The sequence below is a fragment of the Quercus lobata genome, chromosome 4 (assembly GCF_001633185.2).
Source record: "Quercus lobata isolate SW786 chromosome 4, ValleyOak3.0 Primary Assembly, whole genome shotgun sequence".
In the NCBI taxonomy this organism is placed as follows: Eukaryota; Viridiplantae; Streptophyta; class Magnoliopsida; order Fagales; family Fagaceae; genus Quercus; species Quercus lobata.
Window position 1 is genome coordinate 84,102,436 of NC_044907.1, and position 12,965 is coordinate 84,115,400.

Here is a 12,965-nt window from a genome sequence, read left to right on the forward strand (position 1 = left end):
CATTCAAAGTTCAACTTTATTATAATGATTTTCCAAGATGGAGAACCTCAATGAATACGTTCCAATAGAATTTCATTTAGACAAGCTAAATAGCTTGTCACTGAATTGGCACTTAGCTTTTCATGCACAAAATACTTAGAGATTTGAGGGAAAAAATGTTCAAATTGAAAGGGCATAAGAAAATCATAAGTTGATTTCACTACTAAAATCTTGATTTGTACGTGTGATATTTGATATTTCAAATCTGCAAGGACATAAATTGTGAAAGGTTAGAAACTGTTAACCCTAACTCTTAAATTGCTTTTTTTTTTTTTTTTTGATAGTTAACTCTTAAATTGTTAAATTTGAATTTACCACATCGCTAGGGATTCGAAATATAATATTCTAGTACTTTGGAATAAATGCTTGGCAATGATCCATGGATTTTGAATAAGGTGTGCATTCAAATATCTTACCAACGAATCCAACTTGACATTTCGGATTAGTTTTTTTGTGGTAAGGTGGGAACGAACATTCAAAATTGGGTTGAATTAATGGTGAGTTGGATAGAATGAGTTAGAGAATGTATAAAGAGAATGTATAAGCAATATCACCACCCCACCCCCAACCCCCCCCCCACAAACACAAAAAAAAATATGGCTCGCTACCCATATTCGCCCAATGTCATTTGCTATTGCCTCCAGTTGACGATCTACTAATCTAGGACTAGCTCTGCACAAGTAGGCCGGTATCTCCCTTTGACCTTTGTAAAAGTAGAACTGTATTGAATATTGATTCCTTTATCTCTCTCTTCGGGTAATATATTTGATGATCATGACTAGTCTTGAAATTTGTGCATTGGTGTCTATCTTGTAGGTAGGGGTGTGCAAAAAACCGACGAACCGAACAAACCGACTGAAACCGACCGAACCGTTGCCAAATTTTCGGTTCGGTTTCGGTTCGGTTCGGTTTCGGTTTCATTTTTTAAAAACCGAAATTTTCGGTTTTGGTTTCGGTGTTGGATTTTTTCATCCGAAACCGAACCGAACCGACCGAATATATATATATTTAGGTAACTCTGTTACGTGTCTGATTAGTGGCTTAGTGGTATGCGACGTTGTAGTTTTGCTAGTGATCCCAGGTTCGAGCCTTCGCGTGGGGGCTTGTGTTTTTTTGCTATTTAATTTTTTAAAACCCTAGGGCATGACATAAAGACGGAAATACCCCTCCCATCTTTTATTCTTTTCTTTTCTTTTCTTCAGTTCAGCCGCCCCCTTCCTCAACTCTTTCTCTCAAAATTTTTTTTCTGTCTTTCAAAGAGTTCAGCCCTCAGCCCCTCCTCCTCTCATCGCTCCATGCCTCCACACATCGGCCTTCCTGCACCAGCCTCCACGGCCTCCACACGCTGGTCTCCACACGCCGGCTAATCTTTTCATATTCACGGTGACCCCCTCTCTCTCTTTAGTTTCTCCATAGTTTCCTCTCTCTTTTTTATATTCTGCCATTTTGGGTTTGTTTAATATTGAATCAATGCTATTTTTTCAATTTTTATGTGCAAAGAAAGTTAGGGTTTTGAAAAAACCCATGTGCTTGGTTGTTTATTTTTTCAATTTCTTCTCTCTTTTTTATATTCTGCCATTCTGGGTTTGTTTAATATTGAATCAATGCTATTTTTTCGTGTTAAAAAAAAATGCTATTTTTTCAATTTTTATATGCAAAGAAAGTTAAGGTTTTGAAAAAACCCATGTGCTTTGTTGTTTATTTTTTCAATTTATTCTCTCTTTTTTATATTCTGGGTTTGTTTTTTTTTCTTTGTTTGCCTTCTTAGAAAATAAATGTTAAGGAACCGAAACCGACCGAAAAACCAACCGAAACTGAAACAATCCGAAACCGACAGTTTTTCAACTATTTCGGTCGGTTTCGGATGAGACTTCTAAAAACCGAAAATTTCGGTTTCGGTTGGCTAGATAGAAAAAAACCGACCGAACCGAACCGATTACAGCCCTACTTGTAGGCAATTTAAGTTATATTATTATTTTTTACTTTAAAAATTTGCTATAGTATTTTATTCTTGATTTAATTTTCTAATAGATTTTTTTTTTTAATTTAAATTTGAAAATAGTGATTTGTGATTGTTTCGTACTTTGATAACGGTGAGTCGGGGACACCCAGTTTATGTGATTGTCTCCTATTTATGTGTGCATATAAAAAAATTATAAGATCACAAATCACATAAAAAAATTATAAATTTTTGTCACAATTGTTTATGTGTAGATTGTGACTAGAATTGAAAAAACAAATGTGCTAGGTTTATGGGAAAGTGATAGATAATCAATCATAATTTGTTATGTAAGATAGTTATAACAATAATTGTAGTTTTCTACATGATACTAGAATTATTCATTTGTAATTTATCCAATAACAACAGTCAATAACAATCTATCGTTTAAAATTTGTTGTAAAAGTTTTATAAAACGTATTCCTGACTCAACCACTGGACCTAGTATATTTTAAGTCCTTGTCATTCCTTTTTTTTTTTTTGGTTAGAAACAGTGGTGGCTCTAGGATTTTTTCTAGGAGGATCAATAAGTAGATAAAAATGAATCTTGCAATTTACATGGTTTTCTTATTACAAATTTACTCATAGTACATACTAGCAAGGGAACAAAATATGAGAAGTTCTACATCCACAATACTTCCACAACAAATCTTATGTGATATGTTATTATTGGCTCTAATTTAGACTCATTACTGAAATTACTTATTTTTTTTTTTATCAATAACGATCAGTAACAATTTGTCACTTAGAATTTGTTGTGAAAATATTATGGACATAACATTTCTCATAAAAGGTAAACTATAGTTTCATATGGTATATTATTTCTTAATAAAATAGAAATACTAATTATTCTTATTAAGTTTAAATCTTGGAAACCATTCTATTGCATCTAAATACAATAAAAATATTAATTATGTTGATAAGTGAATTGCAAGCGAGATCTAAATACAATAAACTTTCATCTAATGATTATTTCAAATTTGTTAAGATCTAAATGAGCCATTTCAAAGGTTTAAGATGAACACATTTCTACTTTTTTTTTTAGGATTACTATTTTTTTATCCATAGATTTTAGATCAAATTGGTTTATTTTTAGGTTTTATTGTGTTTAAAAAGATAAAGATATTATTAAGAATATCATATTCAACCTTGTTTTAGCTAGAATTACAAAATTTTTAGGACTAGGATTTTTAATTTTTATTTTAGGAGGGTAAAAAAAAAAAGAATTATATATGATTTTTTTTTTTGGGGGGGGCTAGCTCAAGGGGTTCGTTTGAACCCCCTATGCTGTACCTAAAGCTGTCCATAGGTAGAAATTCTTCGTTTATTTGAAATAAGTTTGAAAATCATCCTTTAGATTTGAACTAACCTTGTGGAGGAAAGCATGAAGTAGATCGGGAGTTTGCAACATACATGCACATGTTAATGTTTATGTTCATATTTATGGTTACTATGGCAGACGCTATGGCGGAGTTGACTCACAAAAACCAAGAGTTAAGAATGGAGATTAATATGAGGAGGCAAACACGCGAAGAACGTGAAGAAGGAGGACAAATGCAGAGTCATGGCGATAGAGAGAATACTGAAATCGAAAGTCAGTTCAGAGGCACCACTTCACGAACGGTACCACACTTGAAAGAAGAAATGGACCAAATGAAGAAGGTCATGGAGGAAATGAAAGAGAATATGAGAAGGGCGAATCTGATAGAAGATTTGATTCACAGAACTGATTCCCCCTTCACGGCTTCCATCAACGGTCACCCTCTACCATCAAAGTTCAAGTTGCCTTCTTTGGATTCGTATGATGGAACACGCGACCCGTTTGATCACATAGCCACTTTCAAGACCACCATGCATCTTCAAGTGGTGCCTAACGAGAAAATGTGTAGAGCCTTCCCTACCACCCTTAAGGGTCCGACGCGAGTTTAGTTTAGTAAAATACCCCCGAATTCAGTAAGTTCTTTTGAAGAGTTAAGCAAGTTGTTCGTTAACAATTTCATTGGGGGACAAAGACACAAGCGTTCCTCGTCCAGCTTGTTGACCATAGAGCAGGGGGAGAACGAGAGCCTTCGGTCATTCATTACCCGTTTCAACAGAGAAACCCTGAGTGTGGACGAAGCAGATGATAAGCTTCTATTGGCGGCCTTCCATAATGGGGTGAATTCGGATTTGTTTATACATAAACTTTATGAAAAAGAACTCCAGTCCATGGCCGAACTTGTCCATTCGGCTTAAAATTTTATGAATGCAGAAGATGCAATCATTGCTAAGAAGAGAAAGAGGTCTGAAAGAGTAGACACAAATCCCAGTCGCCATCCTGGACAAGGCCCTCGTCCAAAGAAGGGACGGACGGAAGATAGGAAAGATCGAGATAATAGGAGGCCAGACCCTTCAACACGGAATCAGCAATATACCCCTTTGAACGTCCCACTTGAGCAGGTCCTTATGCAGATCAAGGATGATCCTTCCTTAAAATGGCCAAAGAAAATGAAGGGAGATCCCAATAAGCGCAATAGGAAAAAGTATTGTCACTTCCATAGGGATCATGGTCATGATACAGACGAGTGTTTCGATTTAAAGTAACAAATTGAAAATCTTATAAGGTAAGGGAAGTTGAGGAGTTTCCTTGGATGAGACCATAAGGACGAGAAACAGAAAGGGAAGATGGAAGAATCATCACGACCACCACTCGGAGAAATAAGAGTCATTATAAGGGGAAGTTCAACTGGCCAGTCGTCCAAGTCCAAGAAAGCATACTTGAAGGTAGTACAGAGCGTCCAACTTTCTGGACGGTCACCAAGAGCAAGGTCCACGGACGAGCAAGCAATTACCTTCACGGACGAAGATGCTGAGAGAATTCATCACCCCCATGATGATGCTCTCATCATCTCATTATTAATTGCTGACTACATAACTAGAAGAGTGCTTGTGGACAACGGAAGCTCGGCAGACATTTTATATTATCCAGCTTTTCAGCAGATGAGGCTAGGACGAGATCAACTCTATTCCGTAAACTCCCTCCTAGTAGGTTTTGGTGGAATGAAGGTGCAACCCGTGGGTACTATTTCTTTATCCGTGGTAGTGGGGGCATACCCACGACAAATCACCAAGGATGTGAACTTCCTTGTCGTAGATTGTCCATCCTCCTATAACGCCATAATTGGAAGACCAACTTTGAATAGTTGGAAGACTGTTACTTATACTTACCACCTATCAGTCAAGTTTCTAACAGAACATAGAGTAGGGCAGGTACAAAGGGACCAACTAGCAGCAAGAGAATGTTACCTGGCCATGTTGGCCATGGACGAATAAGTTCAAGCCATGAATATTGAAGAAAAGAGAGTTGTAGCAGAGCCTATCGAAACATTGGAAGATATTTCCTTGGATGAAGATAACCCTGAGAGGTGTACCAGGGTCAGAGTAGATCTAGAAGAGAAGCTTAAGAAGAACCTCGTCTAGTTTTTGAAGAAAAATATTGATGTGTTTGCTTGGAGTCATGAGGACATGCCAGGTATAGACCCTAGTGTCATTACCCACCGTTTGAATGTATGTCCTTCCTCCAAGCCTATGCGACAAAAGAAGAGGGCGTTTGCCCCTGAGAGAGATGGTGCAATCAAAGACGAGGTTCAAAAGCTGATGGTGGCGAAGTTTATTCGGGAAGTATACTACCCGGATTGGTTGGCCAATGTAGTGATGGTCAAAAAGGTGAATGACAAATGGAGAATGTGCGTAGATTTCACTGTCTTGAACAAGGCTTGTCCCAAGGATAGTTATCCGCTACCACGCATTGACCAGTTGGTAGACTCAACTGCGGGCCACAAGTTGCTTAACTTCATGGATGCATTTTCTGGATACAATCAGATAAGGATGGACGAGGCAGACCAAGAGAAGACATGCTTTGTCACCAGCCAAGGCTTATTCTGCTATGAGGTGATGCCATTTGGCTTAAGGAACGCAGGGGCGACATATCAGAGGTTGGTCAACCACATGTTTTGTCCACAGATTGGGCAGAATGTAGAAGTCTATGTAGATGACATGCTAGTGAAGAGTCAGGACGAGGGAAGGCATCTGGACGACCTGCAGGAAACATTTGACACACTGAGACAGTGTCACATGAAGCTGAATCCTAGCAAATGTGCTTTTGGGGTATCATCAGGGAAATTCCTTGGCTTTATGGTCTCCCACAGGAGAATTGAAGTGAATCCTGATAAAATTCAAGTAATACCAAAGAAATCTAATCCGTTATTGGACGAGTTGCCGCACTCAACAGGTTTGTCTCTAAAGCCACTGAAAAATGTTTGCCATTTTTTAAGGTTCTTAAAAAAGCATTCGAATGGACCGACGAGTGTCAGAAAGCTTTCGAAGATTTGAAGGCATACCTTACCATGGCACTGCTACTAAGTCCGTCAGTGGTAGGAGAGGAGTTATATTTATACCTAGCAGTAACCCCGCATGCCGTGAGCTTAGCATTGATAAGAGAAGAAGATAGAGTGCAAAGACCTGTGTATTATACGAGCAAGGCATTGAGGGGAGCGGAAGGACGGTATCCACAAATGGAAAAATTAGCCTTCGCATTGATCACCGCTTCTAGGAAGCTGAGGCATTATTTCCAAACACATGTCATTAATGTCATGACAGATCATCCGCTCAAGAAGGCAATGAATAGACTGGAAGCTGCAGGACGATTAATCTAGTGGGCTGTAGAGCTTAGCAAGTTTGACATTAGTTATCAATCGAGGCATGCCATAAAAGTTCAAGCACTAGCAGATTTCATTGCGGAGTTTACCCCAAGTCATGATGAGACAGAAGACAGTAAGAGATGAGTCATCAATGTGGATGGTTCGTTTACATGGCATGTAGGTGGAATCGGTGTGGTCTTACAATCCCCAGAAGGAGACAAACTAAAACATAAAGTCCATCTACAGTACCAAGCGACTATTAATGAAGTCGAGTATGAAGTCCTTCTCAAAGGGCTAGAATTGGCTAAGTCTATGGAAGCCAAGTCCATACTCATCCTGGGGGATTCCCAATTGATCATGGGGCAAGTAAATGGGATGTATGAAGCGAAGGAAGAACGGATGAAGAAATACCTTAGTAGGGTGATGCGCCTTGTGAAAGGATTTGAAAAAGCTGACTTCGATCAAATCCCAACGGAGGAGAACGTGGAAGCTGATGACATAGCAAAAGAAGCCTCAGCAAATGAACCAGTGGACGAATCTGATGAAGTTCAGTATATGCCAAGTATAGATGTCCCGGAAGTACAACAAGTGGACAACAGAGGAAATTGGATGGCCCCGATTATATCATACTTAAAAGACGGACGACTACCAGAAGAGAAGGACGAAGCCAGGAAGTTGAGGGTGAGATCGGCTAGATACGTCCTTATGAATGAAGTGCTATACAAGAGGGGTTTTTCTCAACCTTATCTTAGGTGCTTAGCTTCGGACAAAGCAAACTATGTATTGAGAGAAGTTCACGAAGGAGCATATGGCAATTATTCAGGAGCCAGATCACTTGTCCACAAGGTTGTTTGCGCAGGGTATTACTGGCCAAACATGCAAGCTAATGCTAAAGCGTACGTTAAGGTTTGCGACCAGTGCCAACAGTTTAGTAATGTCCCCAGACAACCGTCAGAATACCTCACCCCGATGGTGGCACCGTGGCCCTTTGCACAATGGGGACTAGACATTTTGGATCCCTTCCTTCTGGGTACAAGGCAGATGAAGTTTCTAGTGGTGGGTATCGATTATTTCACCAAATGGGTGGAAACTGAACCATTAGCAAATATCACACAACAGAATGTGAAAAATTTCGTATGGAAGAACATTGTATGTAGATTTGGAGTGCCGAAGGTATTGGTGTCTGACAACGGACGACAATTTGACAATGCACTCTTCAGAGAATTTTGTTTACACTTTGGAATTCAAAACCATTATTCCTTGCTTGCACATCCCCAAGCCAATGGCCAAGCTGAAGTTGCAAACCGATCCTTATTGAAAATCATCAAGACTCGGCTTGAGGGGCAAAGAGAGTATGGCCAGATGAATTACCAGGAGTTTTATGGGCGTACAGGACCACAGTGAGAACCCCTATAGGGGAGACTCTTTTCAAGCCAGCCTATGGAAGCAACGCAGTTATACCTGCAAAAGTACACATGGTCAATCACAGGGTGATGATGTATTAAGACAAGGATAATGAAGAGCAACTCCGTCTGAACCTCGATTTAATATACGAGGTAAGGGTAGACGTAAAATAGAGGGCAGAGAAATACAAGAACCTCATGGCTAGGCAGTATGATGCGACGGTGAAGCCAAGGCGTTTCAACATAGGAGACCTCGTCCTGAGAAAGGTCTCTTTGTTAACCAAAAACCCAGCACATGGGAAGTTGGGCCCAAATTGGGAAGGATCCTATAGAGTTATTAACTGTAAAAGGCAAGGATCCTACTACCTGGAGGCCTTGGACGGGAGAAAGCTGGAACATCCTTGGAATGTGGAGCACCTGAGAAGGTACTATCAGTTAAAGTGAACCTATGGATGAGTTTGGACCTTGTCTGTCTACTTACGTTCTACTTATGTTTAATTGTTCTACTTATGTTTAATGTTGTTTGTGTTGGAAGCTTGAAACTACTACCTTATTATTTATTATGGTTGTGTCATGGTTATGGACGAAGTTATGAAGTTTGTACTTGTTAAATAAAAAGGCATCAGTATGTATGTGCCTTATCTGTAAACAATATTTATGTTATATATAAAATGTTGTGTGAATTTTACATCTCCATGATATTTTCGTCCAAGCCAATCCACAAGGGAATTAAAAGATTCAAGACGAGTAAATTCTCTGGACGCAGAGATGTAACGTCTAAATTTTCCTGAGTAAAACAAGGAAAAAACCGTAGATACACTCGTCCAACACATGGATGAGGAAAAGTCTTAAATGGTATTTTCGTCCAAGTTAAGGGCGAAAATCAAAAGCCAACTGAAACAATCCAAACTCTGGACGAGAGAAAAAGTTAGGCAAAATAAATTGGATGGTATGTAAAATCAGCTTGTAAGTCTTAAGATGAATAAAGCTGGATAAAAATACTACCTGCAAAGACGAGTTAGACCAACATAATATGAAGAATATATATTTTCACCATGGACGAGCCAAAGCTGGAGTTAAATTAAATAGCATAGCAGCACTCGTTCATGCAAAGAAAATGAAACTTCATTCATTCAAAGGGTGGACGTCCCACGTCTAAAAACCCTTGTTTTGTCCAAAAAACTGAAATGATTGTTTAAAAAAAAAAAAAAGGAAGAACCTGTCCTAAAACCATGGACGAGGTTAGTGTATTCTGGTTACATAAGAAGGTCCTAAAACAAAGGACCAAACAAAAACTAAATAAAAAGAAAACAAAGAAAGATTGCTGTGTAAAGGTCTCGTCCTTAAGCAGAGGGAGCATTGGCATTGGAGTCGTCTTGAATTGGCTGAGTGCTGGCATCGTCCTCCACATTGACGTCATCAGAGCTGGTCTGAATATGAGAGTTGGTGGCAGTAGCAAGGTTAAGTTTGATTGAGCTAAAGTCAACTTCAGGGAAGTTCTCAATACCGTCCATTTTGAAATCCTCAAAACCAACTGCATAGTTACGATCCAAGGTGTCCATATACACTTTGGACGACTTGAATTCAGCCACAACATCCTCTTTTGCCTTGGAGAGACGAGCACTTAGCTCATTTTTCATTTTTTGCAAATGGTCTATACGGGTATCCTTCTCCAGGGCATCAGTCTTTAGCTCCTCGATTAGCTTATTATGCTCAATGACTTCCTCCTTAACTTTTGTAGCAGCCCCAGCCCATTTTTTGCAGTCAGCATTCACCTTTTGAATCCTCGTCTCCAACAAGACCTTCGTCTTGTCCGGTTCTGTTGCCTGTCTGGACGCTGCTATAAACTTTGACATGGCTTATGAATAGATAAAAGAACATAGGATGGTTAAATGAAGAAAAGTTGTCAACTGAACAAGGACGAGAAATGAATATTAACATACCTTAAAGAGGTCATGAACGCCAGAATGCTCAAATTCCTTTAAGCCCATGTTATAGCACATGTTTATGTCTTCGTCCAGGACAGCCAACTGAAAACGTTCCCAAGCTAGATCCTCATTTTCAATGATGTTCGTTGAGGGCTGGGACGAGCCAGGCGTAGTTGACTTGGACAAAGGAGTTATGGACAGAGGAGTCTTGGACGGAGTGGACTTAACAGGAGTGGACGAATCCACATTAACCACCTGGATGGAAGGTTGAGACTGTGGAGGTTTGGACTTAACCACTTTGGACGAACCCTGCTTTACTGTCTTGTCTCGACGGCTGGGGAGCCCTTCTAAATCAATGTTCTTTGGCAAGAACTTTCTTTTATCCCCAGCCGTAGGGCGTGCCTAAACCTCAGGATGATCCTGGGTCTGAGCCTCAGGACGTTTTCCCTCACCTACAACTTCTTTCCCTTTGTTTTTTTTTCATTGTTGACATTCCTAAGACGAGATAATAAACAGATCAGGAATGTATAATATTAATAAAATAAAATAAAAAAAAAAACCTTAGCTTAAAGCTTACTTTTGCGCACAGTAACCTTGTGTGCAATGGCTTCGTCTGACGGCTCAGGACCTAAACCCCACTTGGCAAGATGTCTAAGAGTGACAAGAGAATGAAAGCTCCTGTCTGTATGAAGACGAGCCCTGTGGACGCAACCACGATGAAATTTGCTCAAAGACGGATGCTTGACAGTTACAACACAATGAGTGAACATAGGTTAGAAATTGTAAACAGATCAAATAGAAAGAGACGGATAAAAATAAACAAGGGGAAGGGACGTACCTTCTGGACGAAGGTTCCCTAAGTCCCTAGTATAAGGAGGAAAGGGATCCCTGCCAATGTCCACAGGGTTCCCTGCCCAGAAGCCTGAAATAAAGATGAATTCCGTCTTCCACTTTCTATCAGACGAAGCTAGGGACTTGATTAACCTACAATCATTTCCCCTAGCAGTGAACTGGTAAAAACCCTCAGACTGACTTATTCCAGAAGGTTTATAACAATAAAAGAACTCGTCCACAGTAAAAGGACGATCCCCACCAAAAACTTCCTTCCACAAAATTTGCATGGAGATAACTAATCTCCACGCGTTAGGATTAAATTGACAAACACCAAAACCTAACCTAACTAACAGCTCTCTAGCAAAGACATTTAAAGGAAACCTAAGACCACCCAGGAAGTAAGATTCATAGACGCCTATTCCAAAACGTGGATCACAGCACCACTCTCCACGAACGGGTAGCCTAGGGTTCAAATCGTCCGGAATTTGATACCAAGATTTAAGACTCTTTAATCTTTGTTCATCCGTCTTAGAATGAACGCCTATTGCACAACTAAAGATGGTCTCCTCCTCGTCCGTCGGATTGGACAAAGGCGCGTTGGACGGAGAGCCAGCTTGAGAGCCAAAAGCTCTTCTAATTCGTTCCTGGACGACTTCAATAGGGAACCCAGGGGCCCTAGAAGAATAATTCTCGTCTGTACTTCCTCCACTACTGTCACTAGCACTGCTAGAACTACTACTGTCCTCGTAATACTCGTCTATAGCCTTATCAAGGCTATCAGTGGACGAAGAAGCAACATACATTTTTGACAAGAAGCTTAGAACCTAAAGACGGAGAGAAGAAGAATACCTGGCTCTAGACGCGAAGGAACTCCTAGACGAGGCTCTAGATGATGGATGTCAAGGCAGAAAATCTCTGAAATGAGAAGGGTTAAGGGAGGCATTCCACTATTTATAGGATGCTGACCTGGGCATTTGAAACGACTCTACCAATACAAAAATGACACGTGTTATCTACCTCGGAAAGCTAATCGACGAGATCAGTCGCCAATAAAAAAAATGACACGTGGTGCATTGATTTATTAACCAATTATATACGTCCAAGGACGTGTCGGCAGTTCACCCAACTCATTGGACGACCCACATGGACGAGGGGGCAACTGATGGTGTCATAAAAAACATCTAACTCCATAACTCGTCCATATGTCTCGTCCAATGAAAGGCAAGCTACGACAAACCAAACAGGCGAAGTGATCGTTCCAAGCGTCCTGGATAACCTCGTCCATCCAGACCCCATGGGAATCTTACCCATCATCATTCGGGCAAGGGCAAGCCGTCTAAGATGGTCTCGTCTGTCTTTAATAAAAGATGGACGAGTTCACCATGGAACGGCCCGTCCAACCTAGGTAACTTCCATAACGGTTATGAAAGTTACCCCCAATTCTCCGGACTCCTCGACATTGGGAACAGTTATTAAACAGATAACCGTTCCACATATACTATATAAGGATTCTTCGATGAAGGGTAAGGCATTCAGACATTTTTATTTAAGAAAATACTCCTTCCTTACAGAGAATTCAAAGTTCACTAACTTCACCATCGGATGACTTTTGGCCGGTCTCCACCGGTCTTCTCTGACTCAATGTTCTTGTTTACAGGATATAGCCCAAAGATCATCATTGTTCAAGACTTGTCAACCTACTGGTATTCAAGGAGTTATCATAGTTCAATGAAAAAAATTCTCCCAAGTTACTTGAATACCCTCCTCATTTATTTATTTAAAGTAATGCTAGGTAAAGATTAGGGGTAATTTACAAAATTGAGAAATCAGTAACTAACTTTCCAAATTCTCTTAATATATTGAGATTTTTATGTATTTATTTCAAATTTAAATAATAACAAAAATAACAACATACTTACGTTAATGTTATAAAACAATTATGTTTATGTTTATTATGCTTTTATTAAAAATGTTATATCTAAAATAATAATAATTCGTTTGATGTGTTTGTAGCTTGTTCATAATTTTTAAACTATATATGAAATATAAATAATAAATGAGAGTTTAAGGTTTAATTTAAATA

General features: G+C 39.5%; 1 protein-coding gene across 1 annotated transcript; it reads left to right on the forward strand.

Annotated features, from left to right (window-relative positions):
* The first annotated feature begins 5,605 nt into the window (after positions 1 to 5,605).
* LOC115985986 lies at positions 5,606 to 8,233 on the forward strand. The gene is made up of 3 exons (XM_031108860.1): positions 5,606 to 6,308; positions 6,899 to 7,866; positions 8,111 to 8,233. Exons 1-3 carry the CDS (start codon positions 5,606 to 5,608, stop codon positions 8,231 to 8,233), a joined length of 1,794 nt encoding a protein of 597 aa, XP_030964720.1.
* Positions 8,234 to 12,965: the final 4,732 nt, after the last annotated feature.